Source organism: Camelina sativa, chromosome 9 (assembly GCF_030686135.1).
Source record: "Camelina sativa cultivar CO46 ecotype springtype chromosome 9, ASM3068613v1".
Taxonomy (NCBI): domain Eukaryota; kingdom Viridiplantae; phylum Streptophyta; class Magnoliopsida; order Brassicales; family Brassicaceae; genus Camelina; species Camelina sativa.
In genome coordinates this window covers 30,784,699-30,801,420 of record NC_141888.1, presented here as the reverse complement: position 1 = coordinate 30,801,420, position 16,722 = coordinate 30,784,699, and the positions used below count along the sequence as shown (strand labels likewise).

General features: G+C 33.4%; 4 protein-coding genes across 8 annotated transcripts; 1 reads left to right on the top strand and 3 right to left on the bottom strand.

Moving 5' to 3' along the window:
• Positions 1 to 5: 5 nt before the first annotated feature.
• Positions 6 to 2,932, bottom strand: LOC104712091 (U-box domain-containing protein 14). The gene is made up of 4 exons (XM_087464676.1): positions 2,460 to 2,932; positions 1,862 to 1,978; positions 1,357 to 1,770; positions 6 to 1,262 (listed from the first exon to the last, which is right to left on the bottom strand). Exons 1-4 carry the CDS (start codon positions 2,736 to 2,738, stop codon positions 174 to 176), a joined length of 1,899 nt encoding a protein of 632 aa, XP_087320802.1. The 5' UTR covers positions 2,739 to 2,932; the 3' UTR covers positions 6 to 173.
• A 484-nt stretch (positions 2,933 to 3,416) lies between these two features.
• Positions 3,417 to 6,136, bottom strand: LOC104712090 (ras-related protein RABF1). 3 transcript variants are annotated; one of them, XM_010428906.3, is made up of 8 exons: positions 5,612 to 6,136; positions 5,294 to 5,373; positions 5,104 to 5,187; positions 4,855 to 4,949; positions 4,645 to 4,750; positions 4,108 to 4,197; positions 3,929 to 4,015; positions 3,417 to 3,650 (listed from the first exon to the last, which is right to left on the bottom strand). In XM_010428906.3, exons 1-8 carry the CDS (start codon positions 5,634 to 5,636, stop codon positions 3,609 to 3,611), a joined length of 609 nt encoding a protein of 202 aa, XP_010427208.1. In that variant the 5' UTR covers positions 5,637 to 6,136; the 3' UTR covers positions 3,417 to 3,608. The 3 variants fall into 3 exon arrangements, with proteins under 3 accessions (XP_010427208.1, XP_087321057.1, XP_087321058.1); XM_087464931.1 differs by having other exon boundaries at positions 5,294 to 5,376; positions 5,612 to 5,869; XM_087464932.1 differs by having other exon boundaries at positions 5,294 to 5,369; positions 5,608 to 5,773.
• Positions 6,137 to 10,909: 4,773 nt separating this feature from the next.
• Positions 10,910 to 14,499, top strand: LOC104712088 (amino acid transporter AVT1B). Of its 3 annotated transcripts, none has more exons than XM_010428902.3 (12): positions 11,118 to 11,479; positions 11,573 to 11,856; positions 12,128 to 12,342; positions 12,460 to 12,483; positions 12,840 to 13,020; positions 13,111 to 13,330; positions 13,420 to 13,555; positions 13,654 to 13,673; positions 13,788 to 13,933; positions 14,014 to 14,057; positions 14,151 to 14,213; positions 14,306 to 14,499. In XM_010428902.3, the coding sequence occupies exons 1-12, from the start codon at positions 11,286 to 11,288 to the stop codon at positions 14,402 to 14,404; spliced, it is 1,626 nt and encodes a 541-aa protein (XP_010427204.1). In that variant the 5' UTR covers positions 11,118 to 11,285; the 3' UTR covers positions 14,405 to 14,499. The 3 variants fall into 3 exon arrangements, with proteins under 3 accessions (XP_087322451.1, XP_010427204.1, XP_087322450.1); XM_087466324.1 differs by having other exon boundaries at positions 13,654 to 13,677; positions 13,792 to 13,933; XM_087466325.1 differs by lacking the exon at positions 13,654 to 13,673 and having other exon boundaries at positions 10,910 to 11,479; positions 13,420 to 13,559; positions 13,781 to 13,933.
• Positions 14,472 to 16,020, bottom strand: LOC104712089 (uncharacterized). The gene is made up of 2 exons (XM_010428903.3): positions 15,745 to 16,020; positions 14,472 to 15,145 (listed from the first exon to the last, which is right to left on the bottom strand). Exons 1-2 carry the CDS (start codon positions 15,821 to 15,823, stop codon positions 14,652 to 14,654), a joined length of 573 nt encoding a protein of 190 aa, XP_010427205.1. The 5' UTR covers positions 15,824 to 16,020; the 3' UTR covers positions 14,472 to 14,651.
• Positions 16,021 to 16,722: the final 702 nt, after the last annotated feature.

Here is a 16,722-nt window from a genome sequence, read left to right as displayed (position 1 = left end):
CGCGATGAAAAATAGGTTTGTTTATAAATATCAAATAAAGTTATACACAAATTTGAGTCAATAATTACACATAACGTCATTACATAAGATTACTTTGTCAGACTCAATCCAAAGTTACCTATACACATACCCTACACTGAAACAAACAACAGCATTCCACAAGAGCGAGGCTTTCATGGAACAGTAGATACTACAACACCTTCGATTTGCTGAATGAGCTCCAACAAGCTCGCAGCTTTCCTCTTTGCTCTATCAGTTCCATTCTCAGTAAGTTCCTTCAAGGCAATATTTGCACCAACCTCTCTTGCTACATTTAGCCTCTCCATATTCCCAATACATAGATACCAAAGTATTGCTGCAGCATTTTCCCGGTTCCTCGGTGACCCTGTCCTGATAATATCAACCAACACCGGGATCGAATCTGCTTCAGCTATCGCTGTTTTCCCTTCTTGGTTTGTCGAAAGAATAGCCAGTATGGCTAGAGCCTCATCCACCATTCCGCCACCTGCATCTTTCAGTAATCTGGTCAGAGGATCAACGATACCACCTTTAACCGCCCTTGATTTGTTGCCCTGGTATATGCATAAATTGAAAATTGCTGTTGCAGCATCTTTTTTGCCTCTTCGGGTTCCTTCCTCAAGCAAGCTTATAAGGGCTTGGATAGCTCCAGCAGCACCTATTGCCACTTTGTTTTCATCTATAACAGATAAACTGAAAAGGGTTGCAGCAGCGTTCTCTCTAGCCTCCATGCTTCCGTTTCTAAGCACTTCTACTATATCCGTTATGGCTCCTGCATCAACGATGGCTCCTTTGTTCCCTTCATTTATAGAAAGATTGAGAAGAGCCGTCACAGAATGTTCTTGTGTCCGAGGATCTGGTGAGGATAGAAGATCTACAAGGTATGGTATGGCTCCAGCTTCAGCGATACAAACTCTGTTATCCACGTTCCTCTTGGCTAGTAACCGTAATTCTCCAGCTGCAGCTCTTTGCTGTTCCGTAGTACCGTTGTCCAATTTATCTAACAAGGAAAGGACAAACGCTCGATCACAATCTGAAGAGCTGCTTCCTCCTCCTAGTTTTGTGGTTCTGCAGCTCCCTTGATTTTGCGGTAACTCAATGCCGTTGCTTTCACACCACAGAGCAATAAGACTCTTTAACACGTAATTAGGTGTTAATCCAGCATGCAAAAGTGTCTCCTGAGATTTCGGACAGGTTTTATGACCAGCATCAAGCCACTTCTGAATGGATGATCTTTCATATGTCTACAAGGTAAAAAAAATCAGCTATAACAACAACAAACACACAAGTGTCATAACGAAATTCACTACAATGCACAAGGAACTTGCAAAACCAGACCTGGCCAGTGGAGACGATAACAGGATCTTTCATCAATTCAAGTGATATCGGACAACGAAAATACTCTGGTATAACAGGAGAACGATGCCTCGAAATGATTCGGTTGCCAGTGGATGTATCAGGTTCTGAACTTTCCATTGTTGCACAGTCTACTAGCTTTTTAAGAAGTGAGGACATCCTTTGGAAATAGTCATCAGGACCCCCATCATATGAAAGAAAATATTCATGTATTGCATGCGATTCTTTCTTCAGCTCATCAATGGTACTGAGTTGGAGTTCCTGTGATAGTCTTTTGAGGATTTTAGGGTCAGGATCCATCACATTCTCTACAATGGCTAGATCATGGCTAAGCTGTACATCAGACTCATCCCCTCTTTCTTTTGCTCTCTTGAACTGAGAATGCAGAAGCTCTACCTACAAATTCAGAGAGCAAATAGATTTAACAAACAGAAAGAAAGAAAGTATTTGTTTTCAAACCACAAAGACCATATCCCTTGGGAAATACCTGTTCTCTGACCTCCTCCGATACATCAATCTTATCATAAGGAATCTGACTTAACGCTGCTTCTATCTCCACTGTCATATCACGAAACTTCTGCACAACAGAACCCCTGTCGAAGACCTGCCAGCAGAGAGAACATGGAAAAAAGGGTCTCAACTTTTTTGATTAAAGGTGAATTCTTGGAGCTATAGAGACAGTAGTGAGCTCACATAGAATAAACAAATCACAATTCTGCATAAATCATTGACACCAAAGCAATGACAACTACAATAACATATCTTTGCAGAACATCAAAATACATAAGAGAAATTGCTAGTGAATCTAAAAACATAATTTGCCACAAAACAATACAATATGACTTTCACCTTGAACGATCCAAAAATGAAAAAACTTTGATCCTTCCCTGTTATGGCAGACTCAATGCGAATCTCGGTTCATCTCAAAACCAAAGAAACAAGTATAGAAAAACAAAGACAAACAGCAAAAACCCTAAACACCAAAATCTTTAAACCCTCACAATAGAGGAAAATTTGCTAACTTTGCCAAAAGAGTTACATATAATGAAGCCTTAAAGAAGAGAGCAAAGTAACGAGTGGGTAACCTGAAAAAGCTTGCTTCCTCCATTGACCGATCGAAAAAGCTCAAGACTTGAATCAAGAGCGATGCTCATAACCTTGAACCCTGGAATTTGATCATCCTTCAATTCCACATTGACGTCAATCAATTCCTCGAAGAAAGGGCTGAGAAGCGTGATCCTACGAACAAGATCGCCTTGGATCCTCCCAATGAAACCCCTCGAAGACGAAAACCCAGAAATTTCTTTGATAGAGTCAACGATTCGACTCATCAGCTCCTCCTGGGAACAATTCGTTAATCCCATCCCTTAGAATTTTCTCTCCAGGGCTTCTGAAAGGGTTTTAAGGAAACGAAGAAGAAACAAGGAGGAACAAAAATGAATGTATTAAGTTAAGCCAAAATACACATTACAACCAAACGTGATAAGAAATACGTATTTGGACATGAAAAAGTCACTTTTTGTCCATTTTCAGACCAATCATAATAATGACATTTAACAAGTTTCTATTTTAGTTTGTCGTTTTTAAGTTTATATCTACGAATTTGATCTATGATTCATGTATTTAATTAAAGTTGACCGAAACAAACATAATATTAAGAGAAGTCAAAACCTTCGGTCACGACCTCTGAGTAGGTCTAGTTACGTTACGACTTACGACTTACGAGTATGAAGAATCATCTCATGTGTTGTAATGACCGTTTGTATAGTGGATGTCTCTCAATCTGCTATAGTCTCTTTGAAATGGTCAAGTTATTTCTTAATTTAGGTTTTTATAGAGTATAAAAGTCAAAACCTAAATTAAGTAATCATCTCTCTCTCTCATGTGCAGTGATCTTTTGAATCTACCCTGTTATTGAATTCGCCAACGATGCATGCATTGCTCATTTGAACTTTGAAGTAAACTTTACTCTTCTCTACTTCTGATGGAATCACATAAACTCTACTGATGATTTATTGCTAAAATTTAACTTGGGTTTCCACTTTTGAGGTTCGTAATATATTCCCCAGTTCCATTCAACATCAAATCTTCACATTATACAACACACTTGACAGACAGAGAAATATTGTTGTTAAACATTACATTTTAAAGTATGAAAATATTAGTAGTCCGGAAACAGGTTTTTTTTTGCTTTCCCTGAAGTCTGACGATGAGATGATTCAACAGCACTCCAATCATGACGAAGGAGTAGGACGAGGTAGCCTTTTGCCAATTTCCTATCAGACAATGTACACTCCCAACAAGTTAAATCCATATACACCAAAAACTATTTCAAAATAACTTTTATACGGCTCGTTTTCAACAAGTTATTAAACGGAACCCTGGCAGTAGCTACAAATAATAAGAAAACACAATCACTAACCAAAGATCTTACTGCCTATCACATTTTCATTCTCCATATCCAAGGTAAGGAAAAAAACGGATGACAAAGGTTCAGTAAATGCAGATGACAAGACAACAGATTATAATCCAGAGGCAATATAGATATGCTTACCTCAAACAGTTCATTTATGTTATCTGCTGTCTTGGCTGACGTCTCAATAAAGAACATGCTGTTCTTCTCTGCAAGCTCCATCCCATCCTGTTTTCAGAGAAAATGTGATTTGCGCTGAAGAAGCAAGTGACAACAAAATGTTCTACTGAATCTAGTTGAAAATTTATATGCACACTCACCTCGGTTGGTACTTCTCTTTTTTCATGTAGATCAGCTTTGTTACCAACCAAAGCCATAACAATATCTGGGCTTCCATGCTTTTGCAGTTCCTATCATATTTAAGGGTAGGGGGTAAACAACAGCACTAGAGAAACAAAATGTTAATATCCTTCCTACACGGAGTTGTACCAAATGGTTTCATGGTATTTGAGCCAGTGTGCAAATTAATAGGTCAGAGAAATGTCAGAGAAGTCGACAAGTTGCTCAACAATCACAGTACGGTATCCTAGTATTTTCTATATCTGAGTAAAAAAGCTGGGTAATGTCTGGATACTATGTTTCTTCTGAGTGGCTGTCATAAAGGATGGCAAGTCACTCGACTATTTCAGCAACAAGATAGCTGCCAAATTGGAGGAATTTGGGCAAATCAATGTTACAGTCATTTCAATCATATAGGTTTTCACTCCTCCTATGGTTCAAAAATTTTCAGCTCAGAAGCGATTGCATGAATCTTAAGAACATAAAGGAAATGGAACCCTTTGAAAATTTATACATACCTTAACCCAGTACTGTGCTTTCTTGAATGATTCAGGGCTTGTTATATCATAAACAATAACAGCAACACCAGCTCCACGATAGTATAGTGGTGCAAGAGCAGAATACCTATAAAATGAAGTGAATACAGATTAGTCCTAGCAAGCAGGCAGAGCTGTTTATCTAATAAACTTAAGCACACACAAAAAAAATCTGCGTAAAGGATTTAACACCTTTCCTGCCCAGCTGTATCCCAAATTTCAAACTTCACTGTGGTAGAGTCTTGCAAGGCTATTGTTTGGGACAAGAACGAGGCTCCAACAGTTACCTGATAATACATAACTAGTAGTTTTGAGATTCAAAGCAGATAAGAATACTGTTTACACCCATTCATATGCCAAACATATCAGACCACAGAGTTCTAAAAAAAAGTGTAAGACAGGTCAATAAAGACAATTAGATAACAAGGTTTTTTTACTTACCTTAGATGTAGCATCAAACTGCCCGCGGACAAATCGAAGGACAATACAGCTTTTACCGACACCAGAATCACCTAACAGAACTAACTGCATTCAAGTGAATCCAATCCACAAGTTAGTGGGTTTGTCTTGAGATTAACATCTTCAAAACTGATAAGCAAAAACACACAAAAAAAAAAAAAAAAAATGGCACCTTAACACGTAGATTTTTGGCATCAGCTGAAACAGTATTCTCAGAATTGTTAAGACCACTTAACGTTCCAGAGTTCCTCTCTGCTACACCCCAAAACACAAAATAATCTCCAATTAAGACGATTCACAAACCCTAACACCCAATAATCAAAATCCCCAATTTTTTTGGGGAAGCTTCTCTAATTCAACCCCAGATCATGAAAATTGGAGATAAAATAGCTCGAGGGTCTCTATAAATTCTCACTTTTGATTCCAACATCGACAAAAGAAAAAAAAATCAACAAAATACAGAGAGGACAAAAAAAAAAAAAAAACTTGCCTGGAAGAGAAGCAGCACATCCCATAGTTTACCCCTAAATAGATAAATAAGGAGATTGCAGCTCAGAGATGATCGTTTCCAAGTTTTGGTCGTCGTTGGTGGCTAGTTGAAGAAGACGAAGAAAGAATCTTCAAATTAAAATTTTCGAATCGATTTTTTTTTTTTTTTTTATCGTGCTTGACCTTTACCAACGATTTATCGAGTTTCTTTTCTTTTTTTTTCTCTTTATTAAAAGGCTCTTTCTAGGGAACTTTAACCAATTTCTAAATTATTATTTTATTATTATATACATGGATGTTTTCTTTTATTTTTCACCAAGTTATGATTTATGAAGATATATATATATATATATATATTACGTCATTTATTTAAGAGAGAACAAACAAAAGAAAATATCAAGAAAAACTCATTAGTTACAATATGTAAATTTGTAAGATGATCAGTGAAAAGTGAAAACTAATAAATAGTAATTATTTGTATTTACTGTAACTGTTCTAAAATAATTTGGAAATTGGTTAAAGCTTCAGAGTCCAATATGATTATTGGAAGACAATTATATAGTTACACTAGTTACGGTACCAACAAAAAATAACTGATTGTTTAATTATTGGTATTTTTGTAAGATGACTATTTTGCTCGGACACTCTTCGAACATCTCTTATTTGTCGATTGCAATTGAGAGCACAACATAAAACGGTTTTGTTGTGAGAGCTAAGAAAAAACAAATTGTGTTTGATAAATTCTAAAGAATAACTTTATCTATAAATTTTTTTTTTTTTTCATATATATAGTATGTAACATTGCTAAATATTATACACGAGAATACAAACACAATTAATTAAAGAATACATGCATACATGGGTTTTATTCAAGAAATAACCCAAGCATATAGAGAAAAAAAAAAAAAAAAAAAAAAACAAATATTTGAAAAAAGAACAAGGGTGAAAATATACACAAGCATACAAATTCATGAGATATTGTAGAGGATTCGTCGTTACTTTATGGGTTATGGCTTAGGAATTGCTTTCTCTATTGTGGAACAAAGTGTTGAACCTAAAGGATGACTGTTAATGTAGCGGCTAGGAGCTGAATTGAAGTGAAATCCTTTTGGCAAACAATCGTTCACGGATCCACCGCGAAATGCCCCTTGTTCACCACCGCTTGTGTAAATGGTATTCGTGCTCGTGTGCCCTGGATTATTGAGTTCCAATAAAGGCCTCGATCCACATACAAAGTTTGTTCGAGGAGAAAAAATGAAAAGAGACATATAGAGCAACACAACAAAGGAAATGTAGCTCGGCATTTACTGAGTTTAGCTATCAACCTTTGTGCTATAGTTTCTTGTGTTCTTGATGATCGAAGATGTATTCTGGCTCTATATTTATATGTGTGTGTACATTTGCTTGTGATCCTTGTATTGACCAAGTTACGTATGTGTATCCTTGCGTGGTCGGCGTTGAAATAGAACAACTCACATCGAACACTTTTTTGATAATATGCCCGTGCTTCTCTTTACTCCAAACCTTCTCCGAACTTTGATTTTCCAAGTCACAATTCCACGTTACTATTCGATTTCTTTCAACATACGATATTTTTAAAAGGAAATATGAAAAAAAAACAAGGCATAATCAAACTATTACAATAATAGTTGACAATAAAAAAGATTATACTAACAAATAAAAATCTGAAAGTAGCTAGAAATGGTTTAGTGCAATTATACTTGCTAACAAAACAATAAACATTAGATTCTATACAAGTGTCTACTATAGATTTATCTAATGGTTATTAAATACGTAATTACGAAATATTTATATATATTGTGTAATAATAAGAATATATAACTGAAAAAACAAAAATTGTCCGACGTGGATAATAGAACTGCAGATCAAAACATGGGAAGAGAGGGAGAATCTAATTGTACACCTAAATTAGATCCTAAAGGCTGATCTAAAGTTGACAAGTGTTAAATTAAACTCATGCTATTAGATCTTCTCTCTGTTTACTACAACTACATAATCTGTGAGATCTAACCATGTAAACCAATAAGAGAAAAACATCTGGATAATGGAACAAATAAGTGAACAACATGTGGATGATGATGACACGTCAAATATTGTAATCTCATGTCTAATGTACCGGTTACATGAGTGAGTTGTCCTTGCCACGAGTCCCAAATGTTTCTCTTACAAACTATTGATGATTGTATGCTTTTGAGATATTTTGCTCGATCGAGAATCATATGAAAAAAATCTGTATCAAATTTGTATCCGAATAATAAAAACTTCTTAACCTCAAATCAAATTTCGTTTGTTTTTGGTCTGTAAATTTTTGTTATAAAGATTAAAAGATTAAGAATGATGTAACCAAATCTTAACCAAACTATTCTTTACTACTTGGAAAAAGAAGAGTTTACCAAATACTTGGTGCATTATGATGCTATATGTAATGGTATATACTATTTATGTGGTGTAGTAAATGATGTTTGAGCCCAACTTTCGTAGAGAGAGTCGTTATCTGCAAAGAGTTTCAAGATGAGATGAATGGCAGTCATCATTGTGGAAAATGTAATCGTTTTGTTTTCTATGCCGTTTTCACATTAATTAGGGTAATACATATCTCAGTCTATAAGACACTTTGGCTAATTTGCGGATTGTTAGTGGATTGTCAGACGAAAAAAAAACTTATTTCAAAGTTAATTTCTATATTTTTTCTTTCATATCTGAGAGAGTTGTGGCCTGAGAATGGTATCGACTTCGATAAAAAGGATTTACGTACCTTACCCTTAACCCGTTAGATATATCTATTTTTTTACATTTCTAAGTTTTTTTTTTTGGTTTATTAATGTTAAACATTTCTAAGATTTACTAACGACTAATCAGACACTACAATACAACTTCATAATAATCATACTAATAAAAGTTTTGGGATCGGTGTTCCGTGTTTGCATGTGTCAAGCTTCTTATCACCTATTACACAGATTAACATGACCCATCATATATAGATCATAATGCACAAGTGTGAAGTAATCCCAAAACAACCAATTACGTGATACATCTACTTGGCAAAATAATTGAAAACAACTATAATAAACAAGAACAGCATGTGAGGATGTAAGATATTTTTATATAGCTGGAAGCGGCGAATAAAAAGAGATTAAATGTGCGCATGTTCTTTTTTTCTGTTTTTCATCAAATATTGACATGTTCTTGAGTTCTGGTGCCGTTCTAACATAACAAATTTCCAAATTTTCACAAAACCAGATCCACACACCCATGTGGACGTGGTTCTACCCTCGCCGATAAGTTTTAATTTTTATATTTAATGTTGTTCTAATAAAAAAACATTGAAAACCTAAAATACGAATATATGGGTCTTATAAGACTAGAATTTGTACTCGCGTACGCACGAGATTTTAATTTAAAATATTTTCTATTAATATAAATTTTTGAACTCAAATATAATCATTCAAACTTTAGAATATAAATCTATATAAACACTACACTTATTTTACTAAGTGATATACAACATATATTGTTGAAGATAATATTTCTTTATTATATCTATTTCTTTAGATATTATATCTAAGTGATTTTAGTTTAAATTTTTTATCAATAAAAATCATTGAATTTAAATATAATAATTTGAAGTTTAAAAGATAAATCTATATAAAACCATACTTATTTTACTAATCTATATATAACATCTATTGTCTATTGTCGCAATAATGTTTTCTAGACAAATCAACAATATATCACATGGTAACAAAAAAATGACTTAAAAATCTTAATGGAAGAGTCGACAATCTTCTGACATTTTACCCCTAGAAGAGTTCATTCTATATTCATATCCCATGAAAACATCTTTTTAAAAGTTCTAACGTCGAGTGTCGATCGTTGGCCTAATTTTAGAGATCATTTAAACATATTGGTATCCCACATTAAATATAAATATACAAAGTTTCATGAACATTTTTAGCATTATGTCGCTACAACGGAGTTGTCCAAGTGCATCACCTCCCATAATAGAATTTCTGACCAAGTTAAGAATGCTTAGATGGTGAAACGGTTAAACCCGATAATGAATATCCGTACACTAATCCAAGTTACATATTTTTCTAAAACTTCATATGTTGTTTACAGATGTTAATTTGTGATGCAACCTCAACTTCGTCATCTCAAAAAAACATAGTGACTTTAAATATGTTGTTTCTCCCAATGTTTTGGGTTAAAAGCATTTGATAAAATTAATGAAATCTCAAGCTTGTTTTATATTTTACTTTTTTATCATGTTATAGAATTGTAGCTTCACTTGATAATATGTCTTATGATATTTGCTACACAAATAAAATGTCACTTTTTGTTACGGCTTACATATTATTTTTCTATATTTTGTGACTACTGATTTTATTTTTAGATGGATTATTTTTCAAGAGTCTTTTTCATAGTTTTTCTGAAAAAGTGTGACCCTTACAATGTCTTCATTTTTGATCAAAACTTTTAAGTTGAGTAATTAATCTTTTATTTTTCTTTAAGTGAATTTAATAATAAATCTTTGTAGTATATGTTTCTAATTAGAAAGTAATGTTTCACTTTAATTTTAATTTTAATTATTATTCAATTTTTATTTATATGTTTCAAATGTTTATCTTTGTAGTAAATCTTTGTTTTTTATTCCACTATGCATTAAAATCTTACTTCCATTTTAAAACTCATTAACCCATTCTAAATTTTGTAGTATGATCATTTTAAGTTAAAAATTGAATAATAATATGATTACTAAAACAAATTTCTAGTATTATTTTTACTATTTGAAAATTTCATTTGTGTTACTTAATTCATTTTTATATAGTTATTATCTTATTATTTAATAAAACAAATTTATATTATTGTTTTTACTATTTTAAAATTAATTAATTTTACTTAAATCATTTTTAATTTACTTTTACTATCATTAATTATAAGTAATAAATATAAATGAATATTTAAAATAGTAATTTTTAATACAGAAAAAAATATAGCATTGCTGATGTGGAGGAATGAGAAGAGAGAAAAGTTAACTTTATATAATAAGATAAGCATTGTATTAAAATGAAGGAGATGGTTGATATAATTTGTGTGTATTTAAAGTTTATGAAGCTTTGCTACTAATTTGTGTGTATATATATCTCTTATTAATTATATAATTCTTAATATAATTAATTATCTCTAGTGACAAAGAAATAAACTTTATTGATAAAAATAAAAATAATATCCTAGTCAACTTATTTATTAATTATTACAAGAAACAAGTTAACTGGAAGGAAATGTTGAAAACAAAAAAAATTATTACCACTTTGAACTATTAATATTTAGAATTATATAAAAAAATTTTCTTTAATATATCATTATTTCTCATACTCATAAAAGGATAATGAGTCGATTTTAGATATTGTACTATAGTACAAACTTGACCTAACCATGGTTAAATTCTTGATATATATGAATGACTCACGTTTCAACGGCTCTTTACTCCTCTAGTTGTCCTCGACAAAGTTTTTCGTTTTGCCCTTTCACTCCCCTAGACTCCTACTTTGCGAATCCATTTTTTTTGTTTTGTTTGTTTCTTGTGTGTAATTTAATTAAAGATTCCCTGAAACCTTAATAGCATTCATAAATTGGATAAGGATTGTGTGAGAATGAATCACTCAACTTCTGATCAGAGCCTCTACCTTGAGAGCGAAGAAGGAGACAACGAGAGAAAGAACTTGTCTGACCATGAAGACGATTATGGAAGTCTTTCTGATTCTTCTCATGACGCTTACAATCAAAACCATCATGATCATCACTCTAGAGCTAGCCCATACTCAACGGCATGGCCAAAGAGTTATAGGTATATATACATATTATGATTTTTTAAAAACTTCTTACTCTTTTGGTTTGGGAATTTTAACCAATTATGAAAACTCATATGTTTATGTTATAGGCAGTCGATTGATTTATATGGAAGTCTACCATCACCCAATTTGGGTTTTCTGGCTAATTCTTCAATGTCGAGATTAGGAAGCTCTTTCTTGTCTTCCACCATGACAAGAAGACATACTCCAGAAACATTACCTTGTACTGTTACAAAACCTCTGCTAGTAGATGAGGAAGCACCAAAACATAAACGTAGCTCTCATTTCTTGCTTCCGTCCAAACCATCATCCATGGTGTCTCATGAAATGGCAATCGCCAAAGATAGCTCGTTTGGACAGGCTGTTCTTAATGGTGAGTTTCATCACTATACTCAATTATGCTTTAAATTTTTTATTTTATTCTAAAGTGATAACTTGTAGTTATATATATACTAATTAAATAAGAGATCTAACATCAACATTTGCCCGGTCTGATTCAAAAAGTTATCCACTACTTACAGACAATACAAACAAAACTTGTGAATGGTGGACAAAAAACAATCTGACTAGTTTGCTCTGTTCTCACTGACACTAAACCTTAATTAGTTAAAATTCTCTGAGTGAGGACATACATGTGTGTGCAGGAGTGAATGTTTTATGTGGGGTTGGAATATTGTCAACACCATATGCTGTGAAGGAAGGAGGATGGTTAGGACTTTTCATTCTCTTTGCATTTGGTATCCTCTGTTTTTACACGGGTTTGCTTCTGCGTTACTGCCTTGACAGCCACCCTGACATCCAGACCTATCCCGATATTGGCCATGCCGCTTTTGGTACCTTTGGCCGCATTCTTGTTTCCGTAAGTAACATTTTATTAATGAAACTCATCAGTCATCATCATCTACATAATAAAATTTCTTATGCTTTATAATTTTCTTATTTTTTATTTTTTTTTTTATTTTGCTGTTGATTGCAGATAATACTTTATCTGGAGCTATATGTAAGTACAACTTGCAATTCCTCCAATAGTTTTCTTTATATTTTGATAAATACAGACAAAAAACAAATTTGTTATTGTTTAACTAAAATGAATCTCTAGTCAAAACAAGGGACCACATGGTAGAGTAGACAACACCTTTGGCCAGGGTCCATATATTATGTTTCCCTCTCTCTTGTTTCATTGATGGAGCATTTGGTTTTTCTTTTTTCTTTTTTATAAGTTGAAAAATCATTAACCACACTGCAAATAGGACAGAAAATTCCACAATTGCTTAGTCTTCTTAGATGAATTCTGAATGTTCTTTTGTATAAAGTTAGTTGCACAAATTTTGATATATATGTTTTATGTGCATGCAGGCTATGAGTGTTGAATACATCATTTTGGAAAGTGATAATCTTTCATCTATGTTTCCAAATGCCAGTCTAAGTATTGGAGGGTTCCATTTAGATGCACCTCATCTATTTGCTCTGCTTACCACCCTAGCTGTTCTCCCAACCGTTTGGCTTCGAGATCTCAGCATGCTAAGTTACATTTCAGGTATAATATATCAAATTTAAAAGTTATCTTTTGAGGATTCATTTTTTTTATATACAAACCTTATAATGATTTATATACTTAATCTTGCAGTTGGAGGGGTGATTGCATCAGTTTTGGTGGTTTTGTGCTTGTTTTGGATTGGTTTGGTTGATGATGTTGGAATTCACAGCAAAGGAACCCCTCTAAACCTTGCAACATTACCGGTTTCTGTAGGACTTTATGGTTACTGTTACTCAGGACATGGTGTTTTCCCTAATATTTATACCTCTATGGCCAAACCCTCTCAGTTTCCTGCTGTTCTCTTGACATGGTAATCTTATAACACATTACAATTCTATATATGTAACAAAAGTCTTACATTGTCTTTTGAAGTTTTTAATTTGTTTTTTTTTTTCGCAGTTTTGGAATTTGTACTCTGATGTATGCGGGTGTAGCTGTTATGGGATATAGCATGTTTGGAGAATTAACAGAATCACAGTTCACTCTTAACATGCCTCAAGATTTGGTTGCATCTAAGATTGCTTTGTGGACTACAGTAAGTTTTTTTTTTCATATTTCCTCTGCTTATTTCTGGTTAGACTTTCTAGCTTGAGAGAAGAATCATCTAATACATTTCTTATGCTTTTTTTGCAGGTAGTTAATCCATTTACCAAATATCCTTTCTCAAGAAATATTCAGAAACTTTTCACTTATTTCTTCTGTAGTTTTTTCATTAGCTTATCTTCTTAAACTGTAAAAACTATGTGGCCTTAACGGAAAGAATGCACATATGCTTTGACAATATCTCCAGTTGCTATGAGCCTTGAGGAGTTAATACCATCAAACCATGGGAAGTCACGTTTCTACGCAATCGCCATTAGAAGTGCATTAGTCTTCTCTACTTTGCTTGTTGGTCTTGCGATTCCCTTCTTCGGTACGGAAAAATGTTTCACTTCTTTTTGCAATCATAGATTCGTTTTGTCGTGTGATAGTTGACACTCAGAACTCATGCAGGCCTTGTGATGTCATTGATTGGATCTTTCTTGACAATGCTCATTGTAAGTTACATATTGTTTAATCCTTTTCTGGTTATGCTAAGCAAAACCATATTTTGCAATTTCATATAAGCCTGACAATTTTTCTGGACACAGACGCTGATACTACCACCCGCTTGTTTCTTAAGCATCGTAAGGAGTAAAGTAACTCCTACTCAGGTATGGCCTGCTCACTTTTTGGTAGCCAAACCAAAAATCAAATTTCTTCATATTGAAATCAAAGTAACAAACCTGTGGTTGTGTGTTTGTAGGTGATGGTCTGCATCTTAATTATGATAGTAGGAGCAGTATGTTCAGCAATTGGCACATATTCAGCTCTTGCAAAGATCATCGAGAAGTTGAACACCTAAAACTGATCAATCTTGAGACTTTTTTACTCATTTTGTCTCTCTTGAGATTTTGTTCTTGTCCTAAAAATTAATAGAAACTCTCAATTTATATGAAACATTCCAAACACATAACTGGATAACGTCTTCTGCATTTGAATATACCAAACAGTGAACTACCAGAAAAGATAACAATACTGGAACATAATATGAAAGGTCCATTCCATAATATAATACTTAATTAGCAAAAAGCAAAAGAAGAGCTCTCTCTCTATTCGGTGGACATCTTTCCTCCAGCTAAATCTTCAGGTGTAAGGTTAAGAGAATCCATCGATCCTCTCTTGAATTCTTCCCCACGAGAAGCAAGAAAGTCCTCCACGCTTCCTGGTTCCCCAAACCAACCACGACGGTCTGCAATCAAATGTAGATTATCACAACCTCCACATCGTACCACCACAACACCTTTCTCATAAGATTCTCGGCTCGCCATCTTCATAGATCTTGTTTCACAGACCTTGCAAGTAAAGACCATCATGAAGTCATGCCTCGGGTTTATCTTCAACTGAGACTTGTACTTCACCATCAGGTCCTCAGAGGCTGTCGGAACTTTGGCCGACTCAGTAGCAGAGTTTGAGGAGTTGCAAACATTGGTTACTGAAGCTTCGTTAGCCCCACGGGTTACACAGAATTGTCTCTGTAGTAATCTTCCATATGCACTGTTCCTACTGAAGAGTGAGTTTGATAGCGACAACTGCTCTGTTGAGACTATATATTCATGCAAAAAAATAACAGAGAAAGATCAATAAAACAGTCAATACCATAACAGGCCATCATAGAACCTCCTAAGGATAAAGTTTGCATCAAATATCAGATCTTATACTAGAGTTTCATCATGAAAACAAGATACATACTAACATAAGTAAGTATTAGTCACAACTTTTAACAATAGAGTGCTTTCATAAGAGCTCAAATCAAGAGAAGGATAAGCAGGACACGCCCAATGTTCAATACAAAGATATGTTACAAGACAAAGCATGTTTATGCGCATTCATCACTTCAGTTTCTTATAGGGCTTCTTTAAGTCCTAAATGGAACAGAGCAAAGACAGTATTAGATGTTAATCATGTGTGACTACGAGTACTCATCATCACTAATGTCTGAAATCCCTAAAGGCTACCAAAACAATCCAATACCAAAATCTCTATTACCCAAAAATTTTCACAAAAGAGGACAAAGACTGGAAAAAATCCAATTTTTTTTAACAACAACACTGATACGAAGACATGTCCGAAACAGAGCAAAATTAAAGTTTATGATTTTGGGTTAAAAAAAAAACGAAATTAGGGAAGAGAAAAAGATGAGACCTTGAGAAAGAGGAATTCGATGTTGCTGGTTACTGAAGAGAGACAAAGCGCGTCTCATAGCAAGCAACCTAGCCGCCATTGATGATCACCTGTTTCTTCTTCTTCTTCGGCGACAAGTTGAGAGATAGATAGAGAGAGAGAGAGAGTTGAGGACTCGACCCTTCTTTTTTTTCTTCTTTTTTATTATTAACACCGACCTATTTTTTATTCTTTTTTTTTTCTCTTGCCAATATTTTAATTTTTACTTGATGAGAAAGAAAATGAAGTCATTCACCCAAAAAAAAAAAATGAAGTTTGTGAATTAAATTCTCATATATAATTTTTTTTTTAAATCTTAATAAGCAGGAGAATACTTACAATTTAGAAGGAAAAAATACAAAATGTTGGTAGAGTTTTGGAAAAGCAATTTGTTTTTTTTTCTCTCTCTCTTTTAAACTATTTGCTTGGTAAGCAATATGGAAATTCACTAGATTCATTTTTTTTTTTTTGGCTTCCTAAGATTCACTAGATTCATTTTGTTTTTAGGATTTCGACAATTCACTCTACTTTATACTTATTCCGCAAGATAATAACATGTGCTGGTAGGGAGGAATTTTTTTTTATTTTATTATTTGTTAATATTATATTTATATTGTATCGTTCATTTACATGTTATATAATATATAGTACTGTATAGTGAATTTTGATTTATATTAAACTACTAACTAGATTCGGACCCGTACATACGTGCAGGGTTGATTTTAAAAACTAAATTTACTAACATATTTATAATTTATTACGTACATGCGGATTATGTTTGTAAACATATTTTTAATAAATGTTATTAACATTCATAATCCAAACCTTTTTTGTATCAGTTTAGTATTTGATTTATTTTTAATTCGGTTTAGACAAAAAGATGATCAAATTTGTTTTTGTTATCAGTAAAAACAATTATATTAAAAAAATAGTAACAGAAAAATGGTATGTCTAATATAG